Here is a 17,947-nt window from a genome sequence, read left to right on the forward strand (position 1 = left end):
CAACGTATTTTTGACTTGTGTGTGTTTTATCCAAGCATTTGAAAAAGAGTTAAGGGTTTTGCAAAAATGTGCAATTTTAGCAATGGTTGTGAATTTTGAAAATTGACACCAGAGTTTTGAAATTTGTGGCAAAACAATTGTAAAAAAACTGTAATGGTGTCATGAGTTTTTTTCTTTCTTCTGCATTGTACATGGAGGTTCAGTGCTGAAATTTGTCATAAAAGTAGATGAGGTGGCCTGATCCAGCACTACTCCAGAGACACCAGCAGCTGACCGTTACAGATATAGCATGCAGCACCGAGGACCGTCTATCTCTACAGCTTCAGACAGGGTTTTATGACAACCTTTGTAAATGTTTGCAATTAGGAATCCTTCTGCAGAAGACATGTCAGTGTTTATTTTTACGTAAACTGTTATTTTATGAAACATTTAATGTTGAGTGTTTATATGCATATTTTTATATATAATCAATGAATACACATTTAAATACGTATGTTTGTGTGTTTTTGTTTCTCTGCTGAAGCACCGCAGTAAAAATTATCTTAGGGTCTCCTTTTGACCAGCAGCAACTCTGGTTAGTGGGTTCCCACTTAGGAAGAGGTCAAATTTCATTTTTACTGTTGATCATCAGTTGGCACCATTAAATCCTTCACATTGCCCCGTGCAAAAGCGTGTCTGACTTTTATATGGAGTTCTGTGGAGTAAAACTGCAATTTATAGAGTGCATGCATAAGTACACTTACTATGTTTACTATGTTCTGACAGCTGAGGTGCCTATTTTGTATTTTCTCCTACACATCAATTTATGTGTGTAAAAGTCTCTCTTACAACCTCACACACTCACTAAACACCAAATAAAAGCAAGAAATCAAGCTTTTTTGAACTGTAACTGATGATCACCAGCAAAAATCACAAATCTTACCTCTTCCCAACAGGAAAAACCACCAACAATCAAGAATGCATGATTATACGCTGTCATGACGTTGCATTTAAAAATAATGGAAATCACTTGGGCAAAAACAGCCATGAACACAATGAAAGGGTGGTAAATTTGCCCAGAGTGTATTGTTGAGTTTTTAAAAAATTCTAAAAGTATTTTCCCAAAATATGTGTCAACAAGATTTGTCACCAAAAATCATCCCATTTGCTGAACCACAGAGAAAGTTGTTGGTAAATTAAGCCTCAAAATCAGCCCAGAGTGGACCAAAACTTCACCAACAGCACAGAAGGGTTAAACACCCCCAAATCCTTGATGGGATGGTTCTAAGAGGCAGTGCTCACTTCTGGACACAGGGGCAAGTGTACCAAGTAGCAAGTGGAGATGTTTTGAACCTTCAGCTGACAGCCAGTGTAAGTGGAGAGGTAAGAGAGGTGTGACGTGGGCTCTCTTGGGATCATTGAAGACCAGGGGCCTCATGTACGAAGACTTGCGTGGAAATCTTACTAAAACATTGCGTACGCACGAAGCTGTAAATGTGCGTACGCAGAAAAAATTTCAGATGTATGAAACACTGCGTACGCCGAATCTCATGCATATTCTTTTGTACATCTGAATGAACGTGAAACTGAGCGCAACATGCACGAGCACAAAACCCCTCCCTGCCTCCTCCCCCGTATGAATATGCTAATGACTATGCTAATGGCAAAACCCAACGAAAAAGCAACGGCAAAATCAAGCAAAAAGAGAAACTTTGAACAGAATGTGAATTGGAGGTGCTGCTTTCGGAGGTAGACCGGAGAAAAGCGGTGTTATTTGCAAGTTTGTTCTCCGGAATTAACAACAAAAGAAAAAAATAGAGTGGAAGAGTTTAGCTGATGCGGTTAACACAGTCGGGTCTGAACATATCGCACTGAGTGCATTAAAAAAAAAAAAAGAAATAGTGTGGTTTATATCTGTAAACTGTTGAAGTATGCTGAACAGTCTCAGTGGCGCGCTCGTAAGACTCATGTGATCATGAATTGATACGTTCGAGCATGAACTCGGCTCGAATCCAGCTTCTGATGAACTCTTTCTTGTTTTTTCCCCCGCTACATATCAGATTTTGCCAACTATTTATCACGAGAAAGACAAGTAGGAATCATCAATAAGTTCATATCAATAAGCATCATATTTTATTTGCACATTTATTGAATGGAAATGTTTCTGATTCACACATGCAAATTCATCTTCAGTTCAGATAGTGTCTTTATAGCAATGTGCGTGCGGTAGATCGCTCAGATTACATTGGGAAAACAGGCGACTGCTGCAAATTGTGCTTAAATGTTTAGCTGGTCAAATGTATGGTATGGAAACCTTATATACCTGCTGAACCCGTCTCATACAGCTGCCATTGCAAGGCTCAGACACTTTGTAGAGAGGAATTTAACACAACTGCCTCTAGGAGTCGCCAATGGAAATAAAACAGACACGCACAAAAAATGTGCGTACGCCTGCCAGAAAGCTGCCGTGAAGGTGCGCACATTCCCACGTTCAGTTCATTGTTAGTAAATCCAAACGTGAGCGATTCTGAGCGTGAAACCTGGCGTACGCAAAGTTTTTGTGCGTACGCAGCGTTGATACATGAGGCCCCTGATGAGCTGCAACATTTTGTTTGGCCAGGATTGATTAGATGAGCATGTCATCGGTGTAAACCAGAGATGCCCAAACTAGGGCCCGTGGGCCAAAGTGGATCCACGGTAACCTTTGATTTGGCCCTCCATCCCATCTGAGAAGAGAGGGAGAATGATGGGGAGTTTTGGGGGAAAAGTCTTTAACAGAGATTGTCATTTCTAATACAACATAACTTTGTTTTTTAACTGTTGAGATACAAAAATAAACAAACTGAAATTAAACGTTTCAATGAAATGTTGTGAATGAATCAAATTAAATAATAGTCACTTGAAGGAGAGCAGACATTACAGAAGACATCAGTAAGCGAAGGCAAAGTGTATTTTTAGTGTTATAGATGGGATTGTTCATGTTTTATTGTAAGACTTTCATTCATTATAAAATGTATAATTATTAATACAATTAAAGAATTTGAAATGTTGTAAATTACAGTATTCAGTGAATCATGTAAATTATATAATGAATAATAATAATAAATTAGGAAATTACATTGACAATTTTACAGTTTGGTAGATTTACCTCCAGCCCACCACCCTCAGACGAGTTTAGTTTTTGGCCTTTCATAAGAAAAAGTTTCCCTGAAGCACCTCTGAAATAAACTTTAACTAAAAGTTTTAGATTGTGAGCAGGACAGCACACTGGTTCTCCCGCAGCATGTTTGTTCATCATTTCTATCTTAATGTGTTGATCATTTTCTTTTGTGTTTCTGTATTGTGTGAAGGTCAACCAGTCCACAGTTTATGCTGCTATAATCTTTATTCAGTTTTATTCATAAACTATGTACAATATATACACTGTGCTCACGTCGGCTCCAGGTCTCTTGGGTGAAGGTCTCTCAGTGCCGTGGTCTCTTCTGGTCGTTGTGCGTCTCTGGTGGAGATGGGGAGCGGGAACGTTTCCCTCTGGCGTCCTGGACTGAAGATGCTGTACCAGCTGAGGTAGAGGAGGGCAGCGGCTTGGTCTGGCAGAAGGAAGGCCTCTTTTTCTTCTCAGCAGCATAGGCCTCACTGAACAGATCGAGTGCAAACACACACAAGCAGACATAATGTGAGATTTTCACAAACAATAGAACATGCTGCAATGCCAAGTACAGTTTACTCACGCGTCTATGATGGGAATGACGTATTTGCCGCTGCCGTCCATCATGACTCCCTTTCGGTTTGGGTCGTCCACCTCCAACAGGAAGCTGCTGGGAATTCCTGTGCTCCTCCTGATGCGCTTGTGCGGAGCAGAGCTGCTGCCCTGTGAATTCATGAGTGACAGTCAAACGACAGAGCAAACAATCTGACTGATGGAGACAAGAGCTCAAGTTCACAGCAACCATAAGCTTAGAAAACCCAGTTACCCCTTTAGAGGGGCAGTGCCTAATGTGGTGTCCTGGGATCCCACAGTGAAAGCAGACATAGTTGGGTGGAAGAAGCCCAAGCAGTGTCATGGCCTCACTGATGAACATCAGAACCATGAGAATCAGCTCTAACATTTCTCACAAACCAAACCTGTCAGTGTCTGAACGCTCACCTGCTGGAGTAGTAGCACAGACTGGACTGGTACATCACCGCTTTTAGCTTGTCCTCCTCTGATGCCTTTGCCTCAGCTAGATTCTCAGTCTGTTTCACAGGCATTTGCACATTAGAATTTTATTTCACTGATTTGCTCTAAATAAACACCCTCAAATCTCCCTAAGAAGCTGTGTGTTTGTGTGTGTGTGTTTGTGTGTATTGTTGTTTGCTAAACACTGCGTATTGATATTCTGCACTACATGTCATTATGACACCTCAAATGCAAACACTGCAGTTCAATACAGAGCAGCACAGTGGGGTGAATTAATCATTTGTTCAATACCTTCAACAGCTGCTCCAGTGAGAGGAGTGAAGAATCACCTGTTTGAGAAGATTTGGCTGATAATCCAGCTTGATGTCTGCAAAAGAAAGGAGCTTGTGTGACTAAAACACCACAGACAGACTCAAACTCTTGATATAACATCTATCAGAGGATGGTTGCGCTTATTTCACATGACTTACCCAACAAATCTTCTGTTGGAGGACTTCAGTCCAGCCGCAGGGACCCGTCTGATGATGACCGACGTGTTTTTGGGGATGAGAGCATCATCATCTGTGTATTCTGACAGCAAAATAAAGTTTGAATATAGCAATAATCATTTACCATGGTATACTTTGAGCGCCATTAGCATTTTAAAACACTCAGAACATCACTATATGTCACCATCAGAGTCATGATAACACATGTCAGCTTCTACAAGTCTGTCTGATAACACATCTAATGTTAGTGTAGTATAGTTTAAGTGGCTTTTCCTCATCTCACCTTCATCAGTTTGGGCTTTGCTGATCTTCAGCTGGCAGAACTTCAGCCTCTCGCGCCTCATGATCTGCCGCTTCAGCTCTCCCACAGTGATGTTGAGGCCCTCAAACTGGAGCGAGTCGTAGGTGAGCCGACTCTGAAACCTGTAATGAACACAAGACATACTGAATACAAACTACAGTGTGATAACAAGATTCAAACCTGAATGAAGGGAGCAGCAGAGGATCAATCGATGTATCCAACAATCAATAATATCAATAATCTGGGAATCAGTTGCCACGAAGGACGCCGAGATCAGATGCCAATGACAGAGCGAAGTTCAAAACAACACAAAAAGAACCGTTGCCATGGATGCTGATAATCACGTGACGAGGCGCTGAAAAACTTCCGCGTTATTTTCTCATAAATAATAGTGAAATCATTACTATGATAATAATTAAATAAACAGCAGAACAGTTGGACATCTCTGAATAAAATACAGCAGCGTTTCCGTACACGAATGATTCTGGCCTTTGTAAAGAGTCGGACGAGTCAATGAATCAGTAATTCGTGGCTGAATGAATCACTCAAAGCTTCACTCGATTAAAGCGGTCTCTTGCTGCCACCTATTGGCGATTTGTTTTTTCGTTTTTAAAGTAATTTAACACTTTTTAAAGGCACCTTCAAATTTATTTTCTACAAAAGTTTATTTCCGTGTGTTAAAAATGATTTAAAACTCTCTAATCTCATCATTTCCTGCTGCGTTTATAATGTAAATCACTTCATGATTGCCTTTGATCTTCATTATGTGTTAAAATCAATAAAATATTAAAGTTGCCTCATCCAAATCCAAAGTTTAGTTCAAAGCTTTATTATACAGCAATGTGTCTGTGTGTGTGTGTGTGTGTGTGTGTGTGTGTGTGTGTGTGTGTGTGTGTGTGTGTGTGTGTGTGTGTGTGTGTGTGTGTAATTGTGGCAGTGGATTACAGTGAATGTAGAAGTGATCAGAAGTGTGTGATATTTATTGTCTCTGATAATCAAAAGAACATTTTAAGAGTCCAAAAGATTTACTGCCTAATGAAGCCTGTTATAATGCAATTATGATGACCCTATAAATCTAGAATGGTCAGAACAATAAAAAATTAGGGAAAGAGATTAATTAGTATTTCTTCTCTTTATTTTGTATGTGTAAGTGCTCCTGGGAGAAAAGTCTGCGTCTCTCTGTGTCGCTCAGGCTGCACTGCAGTGTCTATTCTCAGGTGTGATCCCACTACTGATCAGCACGGGGGATTTGACCTGCTTCGTTTCCGACCTGGGCCGGTTCACCCCTCATTACACGACCTGGTGGTCCCAAGCTCCCCCTGACGCTTCTATGACGATCGCTTCAGCCCCAACTTCAGACACGCCTTCAGTCAAGCGTTCATGCTGAAGCCCCGTGTGAATGGGGCATGAGGCTGCAGATTGCTTGAGCTCAGGGCTTCTGGACTGCAGTGGACTATGTCGATCAGGCGTCCACACTAAGTTAGGTATCGATATGGTGCTCCTGGGGGAGCTCGGGACCCCTAGGTCGTGTCAGGAGGGGTGAACCGGTTCAAGTCAGAGAAGGAGCAGGTCAAAGCCCCCGAGCTGATCAGTGGTGGGATTGCATCTGAGAATAGACACTGCAGTGCAGCCTGAGTAAAGCAGGGAGAAACAAACTTTAGCGTTTGTATTTTACTACTGTGACATGTTTAAACAGTAATCAATAGATAATATAATTTACTAAAATACATTAATAATTAATTATAAATAGGTCATTTATTTTTGTGCAGGTCACTTTAAATTATTTTTTTAAATATATTTTCAATAGTTGTGGGGCTTCGCGTTTGTTTGTTAACATCAAAGACACAAATTACAGATTGTCAACACGGTTATGGTACGATACCGCCTCTCTCTGGAAGATATGAAATTTCAGTAGGAATTCAGTGACTCCATTTCATGACCGCATGGAGGCCAAAATCGGACTGTTTTCAACATCCATGGGTAATAGTATAAAACCACTCTTATACTTGGAGTTTTTACTTTTAATAAATATTTTGTTGAGTATAAGCACTTCATTTAGTGACACAACACATAATTAGGCTGTTCGGACATGGATGGATGTGTTCAGGTTTCACTTAACATTTTAAATCCCCTAGAGTTATTATTATTATTATGTATCATATCAGGCCATTCAAGAATGTAAAGCTTGACAGAGGGCGTGTTTGAAGTTAAGGGCTCACGCGATCATCATAGCAATATCAGCCAATGAAATAAGTCTGCAATCGGTTCTGTCTGAGCTGGTGTATTTGCATACAGTGATCTGATTTGCTGATGCTTCAGTCGACGCTTGAAAAGTTGAGGAGAATCTGATCATCACAGCGATCTCTAGTGGATGAATAATAAAGCCATATATCAAGCCTCCCTCAACATCCCAGATGGATCCCTGTGTTTGGATCTTATGGAAGTTCATTGGGGCCCAAACGCCTGCAACAAACACGTTATAGTAATTTACACGTTAACACGTTGGTACGCGTTGTTTTTTTTTAAACTATCTCATTTTTCAAAGAAATCTCCGCAGCTGGATGACAAGCATTATAATGTCCCAGGCCATCAAACATAACATTCCTGCATAACATGCCTTTCATAACACAAAATATCTGCTACAGATCATTGACTGCAAAACATTTATTGTGATTCAAGTTAAATTACATTATACAATTAAAATGATCAGGTTGGAGAACTTATTAAAGGATGGCTTTAAAAATATGACTAGTTGAAAAAAAACGTGTTAAAACGTACCAACGTTAACGCGTTTGCTGCATATGTTTTGGCCCCAACGACCTTCCATAGGATCTGGTTGGATAAAATTTGATAAAAAAAGACATAAGTCTGGGTAATAGATGATTGGAGTGTCCAATAGTTTTTTTTTGGGTAAATGTATGCCAAAAATTGCATTTAATAAGTTTCTGTAATTTTTAAACAGAAATAAAAATACTATTTTAAAATTAAGATCATATAAATGTGTCCAATTATTTACTGTGTGTGCGTGTGCGTGTGTGTGTGTTTCTTTTTTCTCCCCACAGATTCATTTTCATGATCAATATCACTGCATAAAAAACCTCCGTCTCAAAGCTTCACCCATCCTGTTCGGGTGTGGACCAATACAGAGTGTCATCGGTGAGTCTGTGAGCCAATGAGAAGACGCGATTCCAGCTATCTAGCAAAAGGGCGATGATGCGTCCATGTAACGGGACTCCTCACATCTGCGTTTACTGCCATCAGCCACAAAGCTCATGCTGCTCACGGGAACGAGTGTAAAATAAACTTGAAGGTAAAAGCAACATTTTATCTCTTGCATTGATGGACGATTACAGATGTTTCGGACTTGCTTGAGCAAACACACATGGCTTTTTAATGTGTGTGTGTAGTTGAAATATGTAACATTTACAGCGGCCGCAGCCTTCATGCTAACGCGATTCTTCCTTCTTTGTCACGACAAACAGAAGTAATTCACGCAACACGACAGTGCGTCGCTTGGTTCATGTCAAATGTGAAATTACTTTTTGAAATAGGTGACATGATAAATGTTTCCTGTATGAATAGGTGGGAAATGCTAAGTACTATTTGGACTTGACTTGACTGGGCATTTACGGTGATACAGCGTACAAACACGGTTTAAGACTCTCTTTTTGTTTGTTTTCTTGTTTTCAGATGCAGTTCATGCTGCTTTTTAGCAGGCAGGGAAAGCTGCGGCTTCAGAAATGGTACGTGCCGTTGTCTGACACACAGAAGAAGAAAATCTCCCGTGAGGTCATTCAGATGGTGCTGGCACGCAAACCTAAAATGTGCAGCTTCCTGGAATGGAGGGATTTGAAGATCGTCTATAAAAGGTTGGCAAACGACCTGCATCGCATGGAGGAAACTACAGATACATTGTATTTGGCATTTTCCATGAATTCGGTAGACTTGGGTGTTCACTGATTATTTCAAACGCATTACAGGCACTGACGTTACGCTGTTTTTGTGTTGTGATATATACTATTTATATTTGATAAACTATTAAATGAGATGAAGTTGTCTTTGCAAGACAAGGGGCAAGTTTTTAACACCTTAAATGTAAGTAGGACCCCTTTGAAGCGGTAAACATGGTCCGCCCCAACTTAGGGAGTCTGACCTTCTCTCAACTGTATTCAGCAATTCAAATGACAAGAATGTGATGTTGACATATAATTAGTTAACGTAAGTAAATACATATTTACTGTGTATGATTATTATATTTACTTTACTTTGTAACGATAGTTTAAAATACATTGAATTTGATTTAATTAAAAAACATCTACCAACCCAACCAGCAATGAGGAGAATCACAACCATTACAAACCTTAGATTTGTAAACGTATTTGAAGATTGCAGAAAGTAAAAAAAGGCACAATTGTAAATGGAATTGTTGTGATTTAAAAAATATACAATATGACTATAAATGATCAATTCCAGCATTATGGATGTAACATTTGCAGTAAAAAAAACTCAAAACATAAATTTACATAGAAAGTATGTTACATTATCCGTTTATATTTTCCAGAACCACTAACTAGAGTTAATCTATCAGAAAATACAAATCAGAAAAAAATTTTCTGTAAACATGTTTTGTTCCTTTAAATGAGGAAAATAAGCATGCGTTATAGATGTGACCAAAAAAGTATTCCAGCCTGTTATAAGGAGTGGTTCTTTTTCTCAAAATGTGGACCTTCTTTGCAGTTACTCAACCCATTTACAATGTATGAGATTTAAAAACTGTATTTTAGTGACAATTAAAGCACTATTTTTAGCTGGATTTGCCTATTAGATCATCATCATAACGAAACATTTAATGTACCAAAATATTTCCTAAAGATTTAGAATAAAGAAAATGAATAAATACTTATTTTAAAATACAAATTTATTACATCATAAATCATTAGAGAAAAAAAATAGGAATCTGCTTAAGTTTTAAATTAAAAAACTGCCTTAGCCAACAAAATGGCCAGAACATTCAACTATCTTCAGTCAGAATTTGGCTATTTGAATATTAAAAAATTAAAACATAATAATAATAAAAGCTTCACAATTTTTCTAGCCTCTCCTGTAAAAAAAAGTACATTTGATTTGATTGAAAATTCAAGGATAACAAAAATAGCCATATTAGTTTTTCAAATTAATTTGAACATAGCATTTTGCTTGGTCTTAAAGCCTTTTTTAATGGATTAATTTCACTATTTATGATGGCATAGCAGTCAAAATAAGACACATGAGCTCATGTATGGAACAAATTTTGGACCTTTGTTATTGAGGGGTGGGTCTTTCGAACCACCGAACCCCCCCTGGCTACGGGCCTGGTATGCAAGTTTGCAGTTTACAACATGTTTTTTAGAAATTCTGTGAATTAAACTGCACAACCCAAAAACAATAATGCTATTCAAAAGGATAAGAGTTGGCTCTCTATAGAACAAACATGATTGATTTTATTTTATTGAATATTTTTGCATTTATGCGGTAAAAGCTTTGTTATGGATGTGAGATCCTTTCTATTATGGATGTGACCAATGTGAAATCGTCATTACTGTGACTTTGGTAAATCAAATAAAATTGTTTAAAAACATGGACAGAGAAAGTTTTGAGTATTTCGAAAAAGCTGTAAAATACTTGCTTACACACACAAAAAACAACAAATGGTTTCAGTATTTTGGTGAAAACTTACATTTTGTCATGGCAAGGTTGACAATTGCATGGAATTGCTTAAATATAACAACATTGTTAAGTCATTCCAAAGCATTTACAGCATTATAAGCAATCTAGACATTAAATCTCAATGTAGATCTGTCTGTAATGATTTCTACATTATTTTGGAGCAAATAAATTAGATATTTGACTCTTAAATCCTGACTATTCTGAAGTTTATATGTGGAAAGTGTAATTTCATGTAAAGCCTGAGAATGGTTGAGTTGAAAAAAGTAAAAGTAAAATTTTTACTGTCAACTCCTAACTTTGTTTATTGGATTGCCCAATACTAATTGGATTACAGTGTATAAGAAAGCAACAGCCACATTGTAACGTTATTTAAATGTTATCAAGAAAGTGGAAAAGAATATCTTTTCAGAACAACACTATCTTCTTTCTGATGGTGTGTAAGTGACAGATTTGCACTGCGGTCAGATTAAAAGAGGAACAGAAAAAAGGCTTTTTGATTTCGTTGTACAGTAAGTTAAGCTTTATTTCACATTTCAGATATGCCAGCCTGTACTTTTGCTGTGCTGTGGAGGACCAGGAAAATGAGTTGATAACTCTGGAGATCATCCACCGATACGTGGAGCTGCTGGACAAGTATTTTGGCAGTGTGAGTTTTTTGCTAATATTTGCTATTCAGACTCGAGCAGCTGGTGTTTATCAGATGTTAAATGAGCAGTTCACCCTAAAATCACATCATTTATTCATCCTTGTTTTGTTTCAAACTCCAAAACCATAAGGGCTTTAAATAAAACCATCCATATGGCTATATTCCAAACTTTCTGAAGCCAGATATTAGCCTTGTTTGATGAACAGAAGGAAATTTGAGCTAGGCAATCTGTTCTAAATAACTTCAATGTGTTTTGAATAACATAGACTTAGACATCATTTCAAAGATGTGAAAATAAATTCTTACAATAGTATTAGTAAAAAAGCTAAATATTACAATACAACACAATACAACACAACACAAAACAATTTTAACCTTTTCATGTCCGAATAGGAATTCTTGGAATATCTAGGAATTTAGTCCGACTCATACTAATCTACATTAAGCCATAATCACAACAATAATCCTCAAATAACTCCATCATTGTCATCTCATTCTTATCTTATACACTCTTTCACACATGTATATCAACTGTTATTGTAGAAACGCCAGTCAAATCTGTTCTTTTTCCATATCCGTTCTGAAAACCATATGTTTATATTGCTTTTTGAACAAAGTCAAACTCGGTCATTGCTTGTGCTCTAGTCTGTTCCACAGATTCACTCCACACAGAAATACAAAAATGAAAAGATGATGTTTACACTCTCTCCTAAAATCACTCCTTTCCTCCTCATTAATAAACCATTTTGAATATTAACAGGAAGCAAATTATTCTTTGCTTTTATACTTTATTTCTGCTGTTTGAAAATGAAACTAATAAATATATTTTATTATCTTTGATTAAAGAAATCTCCATAGCCAATTTTATAAATCTGTATTGCTCTTTTTTTCAGCATCGATAATGATGATAATCTACATTTATATATGTTGCCCTAAACCTCTGAGCAATAATTGAAATCTGCTAATATTATTGCACTATAAATTATGTGGAGTGATTTGTGGTTCCTTTATTCAAAACAGAGACACTTTAGTTTATTATGTACGGGATTTATGTGAGATTTTCAACTTAATTTATTATTTATTATCACCCCACAAATGTATTTTTCTTTATTCTTTTTACATCCATAGAATCGCCATCAAACTCTTTCGATATCTATACCATTTCTTTTGTATATGAACTAGAATACTCTTAAAATTTTTGCTAAACACCATACATTTTGTTTTATTACATATAATGATAATTTATTTTGGTGGCGAGGTGGCTCAGTGGTTATCACTGTAGACTCACAGCCAGAAGGTTGCTGGTTTAAGTCCCAGCTGGGCCCGTTGGCATTTCTGTGTGGAGTTTGCAAGTTCTCATCGTGTTCGCGTGGGTATCCTCCGGGTATTCCGGTTTCCCCCAAAGTCCAAAGACGTGGTAAATGGGAATTGGATGAACTAAATTGGCAGGATCGTATAAGGGCATGTATGTATGTATGGGTGTTTCCCAGAAAAAAAAATTATTGAACGAATGATAATTCTATCAAACCACTTTTTTTAGTTTGCTTATTTCAAAATTAATAGTCTCTGATAACTTTTAAATTTCCCCAAGAACAGAACAATATTTGTCATCTGCAATTAAAATAACATTACTATTTTTGACATATTACTAATATAAATTATAAAAAGTAAAAATAAATTTGGATCGAGTACTGACCCCTCTGAAATACTGCAAGTGATGCTCAAGCATGTAGATGATTATTCTCCCAACTCACTCACGGTAGATTCTTAAGAGGCATCAGCGTCAACGCTTGATGGAGGGCCTGTCGGAAGTTGGGGCAGATGCAATCGTCTTATTTGCATAAATCGATCTAGGGTGCATTTCCGAAAACCATCGTTAGCTAGCTAAGGCTGCAAGTTCCATCGCTACAGACATTTGCCGTTTCCCAAATCCATTGCTCCAATGAACATTCGCAAACTGCGTGGCAAACTTGTATGCTTGCAACTACACCTCTAGAGCTGTAATTAGAAGCATAGTTTCTGCTTGTGTTCTATTCCCTGTTATAACCCCTAGGCCCTATTAATTTAGAACATTCTATAAATTAATCTTGCAATGATTAAAAAAAGTACAATAAAGTCATCTCTTTTAAGTGTAATATGCTTTCAAAGTATTTTTACAGTTCAGTTTTTAGCAATCTTCATGTTTACAATTGCGCTCCCTTCGTAAAGCACTTTAAAAACATTTATGCCATTTCAAACTCAGCTGTGGCTAATTATGAAAGCTATAGGTGCCCTTTTATTTAAAAGTGGAATTTAGGCTGTTACGTCTCCAAAGCTTGTGAAACAATATACATACATACATACATACATACATACATATAAAGTCAGAATTATTAGCCCCCTTTGAATATTTTCCTAATGATTTTAAACAGAGCAAGGAATTTTTCACAGTATGTCTGATAATGTTTTTTCTTTTGGAGAAAGTCATATTTTGTTTTATTTTGGCTAAAAAAAAAAGCAGTTTTGAATTTTTTAAACACCATTTTAAGGACTAATATATTAGCCCATTTAAGCTGTCTTGAAAGTGTCTTGAAAAAATATCTAGTAAAATATTATTTACTGTCATCATGACAAAGATAAAATAAATCAGTTATTAGAGATGAGTTGTTAAAACTATTATGTTTAGAAATGTGTTGAAAAAATCTCTCTGTTTAACTGAAATTGGGGAAATTAATATTATTATTATTATTAAGTAGGATTTTTTATTTCTTAATAAATAGGCTACTGTAAATTAGGCTTACAACCATTAACGATTTATATGATTTCTATATGAGATTAGAATATGAGTTAGCTAAGTGATTTTATATGGAATATTCTCAATAATATCTGTAAAGGAAACATGTATAAGTCCTATATGTGTCATTTACATATATTTCAATTAATATGAAATATGGGGAAAAAGTGCATGTTTTTACAAAAACTAATGGAATTTTTAAAAATAGTGTATGCATTTAAAACAATTTTTTGCACAAAGTTATGGGGTTTTTCTTAGTAGTTACTCTACCCCGTTTAAAGCATCGTTATGGGCGTTTTGCAGTATAACTTAACATGGGTCAAACGATAGATCTGTGACAGAGAAACTACGGTTTTGGGAAACACTCGTCCCTGCATCGTTCTATGCATCATACTATGATAGTTAAGCTACAAGTTATGCCGTTGTTTGGGAAACGCACCCATGATTGGCTGACGCTTCCAAAGCGCTTAAAGTTGAGAAATTCCCAACCTCTGCAGCGAGCGCAAATCCATAATTCAGTTCGGCAATGTTTGACGTCACCCATTCAAAGTGAATGGGAAGCATTGACGCTGATGCCCCATGTGAATCACTCACTATCAGATTAGTCTTGATTAATCAGGGGTCACCACAGCAGAATGAACTACTAATTACTTTGGCATATGTTTTATGCAGTGAGTGCCCTGCCAGCCACAACCCAGTGCTGGGAAACACCTATAGACCATTTTAAGGGATGTAAACAAAAACAATGTTCCCAATGTATTTCCTGATTGACATTTTTAATTTCTATAGCTTAGAGAGAATCCAAAAAGAGCCACATATTGATAAATAATGTTATGATAGCTGTTCTAACATAAGGTTATGAATAAATCTTGCTACAGTTATGAAATAGTTTGATAACAAGCAGGAAATGTTCATGAGCCAATGACATGACCACATTGAAGTCTATACACTCTCATTCACACACATTCATTCACCATGGCCACTTAATTAGGTTTTACCCAATTCATCTATGCCACGTCTTTGGACTGTGGCGGAAACTGGAGCACCCAGAGAGAACCCACTGGAACATGGGGAGAACTCACAATCCAGTAGTAAACCCAATATTACTTCAAATTCTAGACATAGTAGCTAATGACCAATAGATCCTTTGAAAAAACTCTTGCGAGTGCTCATTGTGATGCTTTTTGTGTTTGAACACTAGGTGTGTGAGCTGGACATTATCTTCAACTTTGAGAAAGCCTATTACATTCTGGATGAGTTTATACTGGGCGGTGAAGCCCAAGAGACATCGAAGAAGAACGTTCTAAAGGCCATAGAGCAAGCGGACATGCTGCAGGAGGTGAGAAACACAGACACTGCTTGTTCTGAATCTTGGATTTATTTAGTGAAGATATAAACTAAAATCTGATTCTCATCTTTAACAGGAAGCCGAGACACCACGTAGTGTTCTGGAGGAGATTGGACTGACATAAATGTCGAGAGCACATCCTACTCCAAACGCATCTTACTGTCTTTTTTTCTGTGGGCATTTTCTCCAAGTCTGTATTTTAGGTTAGCTTGCAGGCTAAAGTAGTGTTTAACATAATCAACACTTCCAGCATTACCCATATAGACTCTTGTATTTCTACTGCCAAACATCTGAGGGAATCGAGCACATGGAAATATTAATCTCAGTAGTTATGCAAATTCCCCATAGCGTTCGACTGTTTGGATTAGAATGCGTGTAGCAAAGGTTAGCGTTAGCATTAGCATCCCCACAACTTTCCATCTTCTCTGATTTCAAACATTACCTCTCACCTTCAGCTGCCTTAAAACACTCATCTCCAGCTCACACTGTAACTTATGCAACTCTCTGTAGTTCCAAGTCAGCAGTTCTATACTGAGATTTGCTGAAGTGTTACGGACCAAACCATTTATTTCGCTTCAAAGGGGAACCATAGATAATGTAAGCTGAACACTTAGACTTTTAAGGGATAAATTGTATTAACTAAGGCACAAGTAAACACAACAGTATTAGTAAATTCTTGACCAAAAACACTGTAATAATTTATTCCTGTAAACATAATTGGTATTTGCCTTTTAAAGAGATAGTTCACCCAAAAATGAAAATTTTCTTATCCTCCATTTTGTTCCAAACATGTTTGAATTTCTTCTTAAACACAAATGAAGATATTTTGAAGAAAGCCTTCGACTTGGTATTTGTTTCTCCTATTATGAGAGTCAATAGTTACAGGCTTTTTAGCATTCTTCAGAATATCTCTATTTGTGTTCAACAGATTAAAGAAACTCATAAAGGTTTGGAAGCACTTGAGGATGGATAAACTGAATAAATTTTCATTTCTGGGGTGATCTATGCCCTTTGAACCACTGTTTTATTTTCAATGCCAAAGAATCTTCTCCACCATCTTCATGCCTTTTTCCCTTAAATTCATCTTTATTTTGTTTGACTTTGATTCTCTGACGTCCTGTTGAGGACACGTGTCTTTTGAAGCTCTATATAAACAAGAATAAAAGTCAGATGATTGCAGCATGTTGTCCAAATCTTTGGCAATATCTTACTAATAAAGAATATAATTAAATATGCAGACTAGTTATTCTTTGCTTCAGCATGAAATGAAACGTCACTGTTTTGTAAATGCATCTTAAAGGGATAGTTCACTCAAAGATATAATGAAGTAGTTCTAAACTTTTATTGATTTTATTTCTGTAAAAAATAAACAAGATAAGGGGTGGCAGTCATTAGCTTTGTTTCCATCTAACAATGCGAATTAAATGTGTGCACAAAACTGAAATATCGCAAGAAAGATGTGCAAAATAACCTAGAGAATAGTGTTTCCATCCAACGAGTCAAACAGAACAAAATCGTCACTTCCTAATTAACTGGCCAAATATCAAAAGTAAACTAAATTGATTTTGCAGCTGCGTGAATCTTTTCTTTATTTAATAACTGACTTGTGCCTCAGGAGACAGTATGTCGACACGGAATGAGTGCGTAGCGGTGTTTGATGGTGTGAGACACTGTCAGATGTTTTACAATGTGCTCAGTCTGCTGGTTTGTCACCTGATTGTCTCATAAGAAAACCACATGACTTTTTTAATGCTCATACTGTAATTTGTTTGGTAAAAGTGTTTTCATTGTAGTTTATACACATTTTTTCTTTTAAATTATTCTTTTAGGATTTATTTTTAAATGTGGGTAGGATAGTGGAGGTTACAGACAGGAAAGTATTGGGAGCAAAGGACCTCGAGCCAAGAATCAAAATTGCCGTGAGCACCATGGTGCTATTTATCAGCGCATTTATATTTTTTTATGCCCATATCAGAAATGCGCATTTTTATTCTTCACTTTCACCAATTGGTAGTTTTTTTTTCTCACCGCTGTTGCCTCTGGCTTGCATAGTTTGGGATTTGTAGAACTGCGCATCGATAGATTTGCTTTTCAGTGTTTGGACTCTCAGCAGTGAATACTAAACCACACTGAACTGAACTGAAACTGTTTCAAATCACTATAATCTTCTGTGAAGCTGCTTTGACAATCTACATTGTGAAAGCGCTATAAAAATAAAGATGAATTGATCTGAATCAATGGTAGGAACACAAAATACTATGGAAGCCAGTGGCTGTTTTACAACATTCTTCAATTTATCTTCAAAAGAAACTCAAATAGGTATGAAACATTGGACGGGTGACATTATTTTTGTTTTTGAGTGAATTGCCCCTTTAATGAATTTGAGCTCACATTAAAATGTTTTCCTGTCCCTATCCTACATTTTTATTTCTTTACAAAAATATGTTTTACTCTGACGCACACAGATGAGCCGAAACATCACATACGCTGAAGAGTGAACTCTGCAGGACCCCTGAAGGTGTCCTG

The 17,947-nt window shown here is 37.0% G+C and overlaps 2 protein-coding genes across 3 annotated transcripts; one reads left to right on the forward strand and one right to left on the reverse strand.

The window, feature by feature from the left end:
* Nucleotides 1–3,345: 3,345 nt before the first annotated feature.
* On the reverse strand, nt 3,346–5,236 carry LOC141375068 (E3 ubiquitin-protein ligase RBBP6-like). Of its 2 annotated transcripts, XM_073916520.1 has the most exons (7): nt 4,931–5,236; nt 4,630–4,729; nt 4,451–4,526; nt 4,127–4,215; nt 3,954–4,050; nt 3,711–3,850; nt 3,346–3,615 (listed from the first exon to the last, which is right to left on the reverse strand). In XM_073916520.1, the coding sequence occupies exons 1-7, from the start codon at nt 5,088–5,090 to the stop codon at nt 3,444–3,446; spliced, it is 834 nt and encodes a 277-aa protein (XP_073772621.1). In that variant the 5' UTR covers nt 5,091–5,236; the 3' UTR covers nt 3,346–3,443. The 2 variants fall into 2 exon arrangements, with proteins under 2 accessions (XP_073772621.1, XP_073772622.1); XM_073916521.1 differs by lacking the exon at nt 3,954–4,050.
* A 2,976-nt stretch (nt 5,237–8,212) lies between these two features.
* ap1s2 (adaptor related protein complex 1 subunit sigma 2) lies at nt 8,213–16,652 on the forward strand. The gene is made up of 5 exons (NM_205558.1): nt 8,213–8,258; nt 8,639–8,817; nt 11,192–11,300; nt 15,275–15,412; nt 15,498–16,652. The coding sequence occupies exons 2-5, from the start codon at nt 8,639–8,641 to the stop codon at nt 15,543–15,545; spliced, it is 474 nt and encodes a 157-aa protein (NP_991121.1). The 5' UTR covers nt 8,213–8,258; the 3' UTR covers nt 15,546–16,652.
* Nucleotides 16,653–17,947: the final 1,295 nt, after the last annotated feature.

This window comes from Danio rerio, chromosome 11 (assembly GCF_049306965.1).
Source record: "Danio rerio strain Tuebingen ecotype United States chromosome 11, GRCz12tu, whole genome shotgun sequence".
In the NCBI taxonomy this organism is placed as follows: Eukaryota; Metazoa; Chordata; class Actinopteri; order Cypriniformes; family Danionidae; genus Danio; species Danio rerio.

Bases quoted from the DNA above. Each gene is read 5' to 3' on its own strand.
- LOC141375068 (XM_073916520.1), bottom strand. From the start codon at position 5,090: ATGTCTTGTGTTCATTACAGGTTTCAGAGTCGGCTCACCTACGACTCG. The intron at 4,051-4,126 runs GTGAGCGTTCAG...GATGTTCATCAG, and splicing joins CTGTGCTACTACTCCAGCAG to TGAGGCCATGACACTGCTTG. The intron at 3,851-3,953 runs GTAACTGGGTTT...ATGAATTCACAG, and splicing joins GGCACTGCCCCTCTAAAGGG to GGCAGCAGCTCTGCTCCGCA.
- ap1s2 (NM_205558.1), top strand. From the start codon at position 8,639: ATGCAGTTCATGCTGCTTTTTAGCAGGCAGGGAAAGCTGCGGCTTCAG. The intron at 8,818-11,191 runs GTTGGCAAACGA...TTCACATTTCAG, and splicing joins TTGAAGATCGTCTATAAAAG to ATATGCCAGCCTGTACTTTT. The intron at 11,301-15,274 runs GTGAGTTTTTTG...TTTGAACACTAG, and splicing joins TGGACAAGTATTTTGGCAGT to GTGTGTGAGCTGGACATTAT.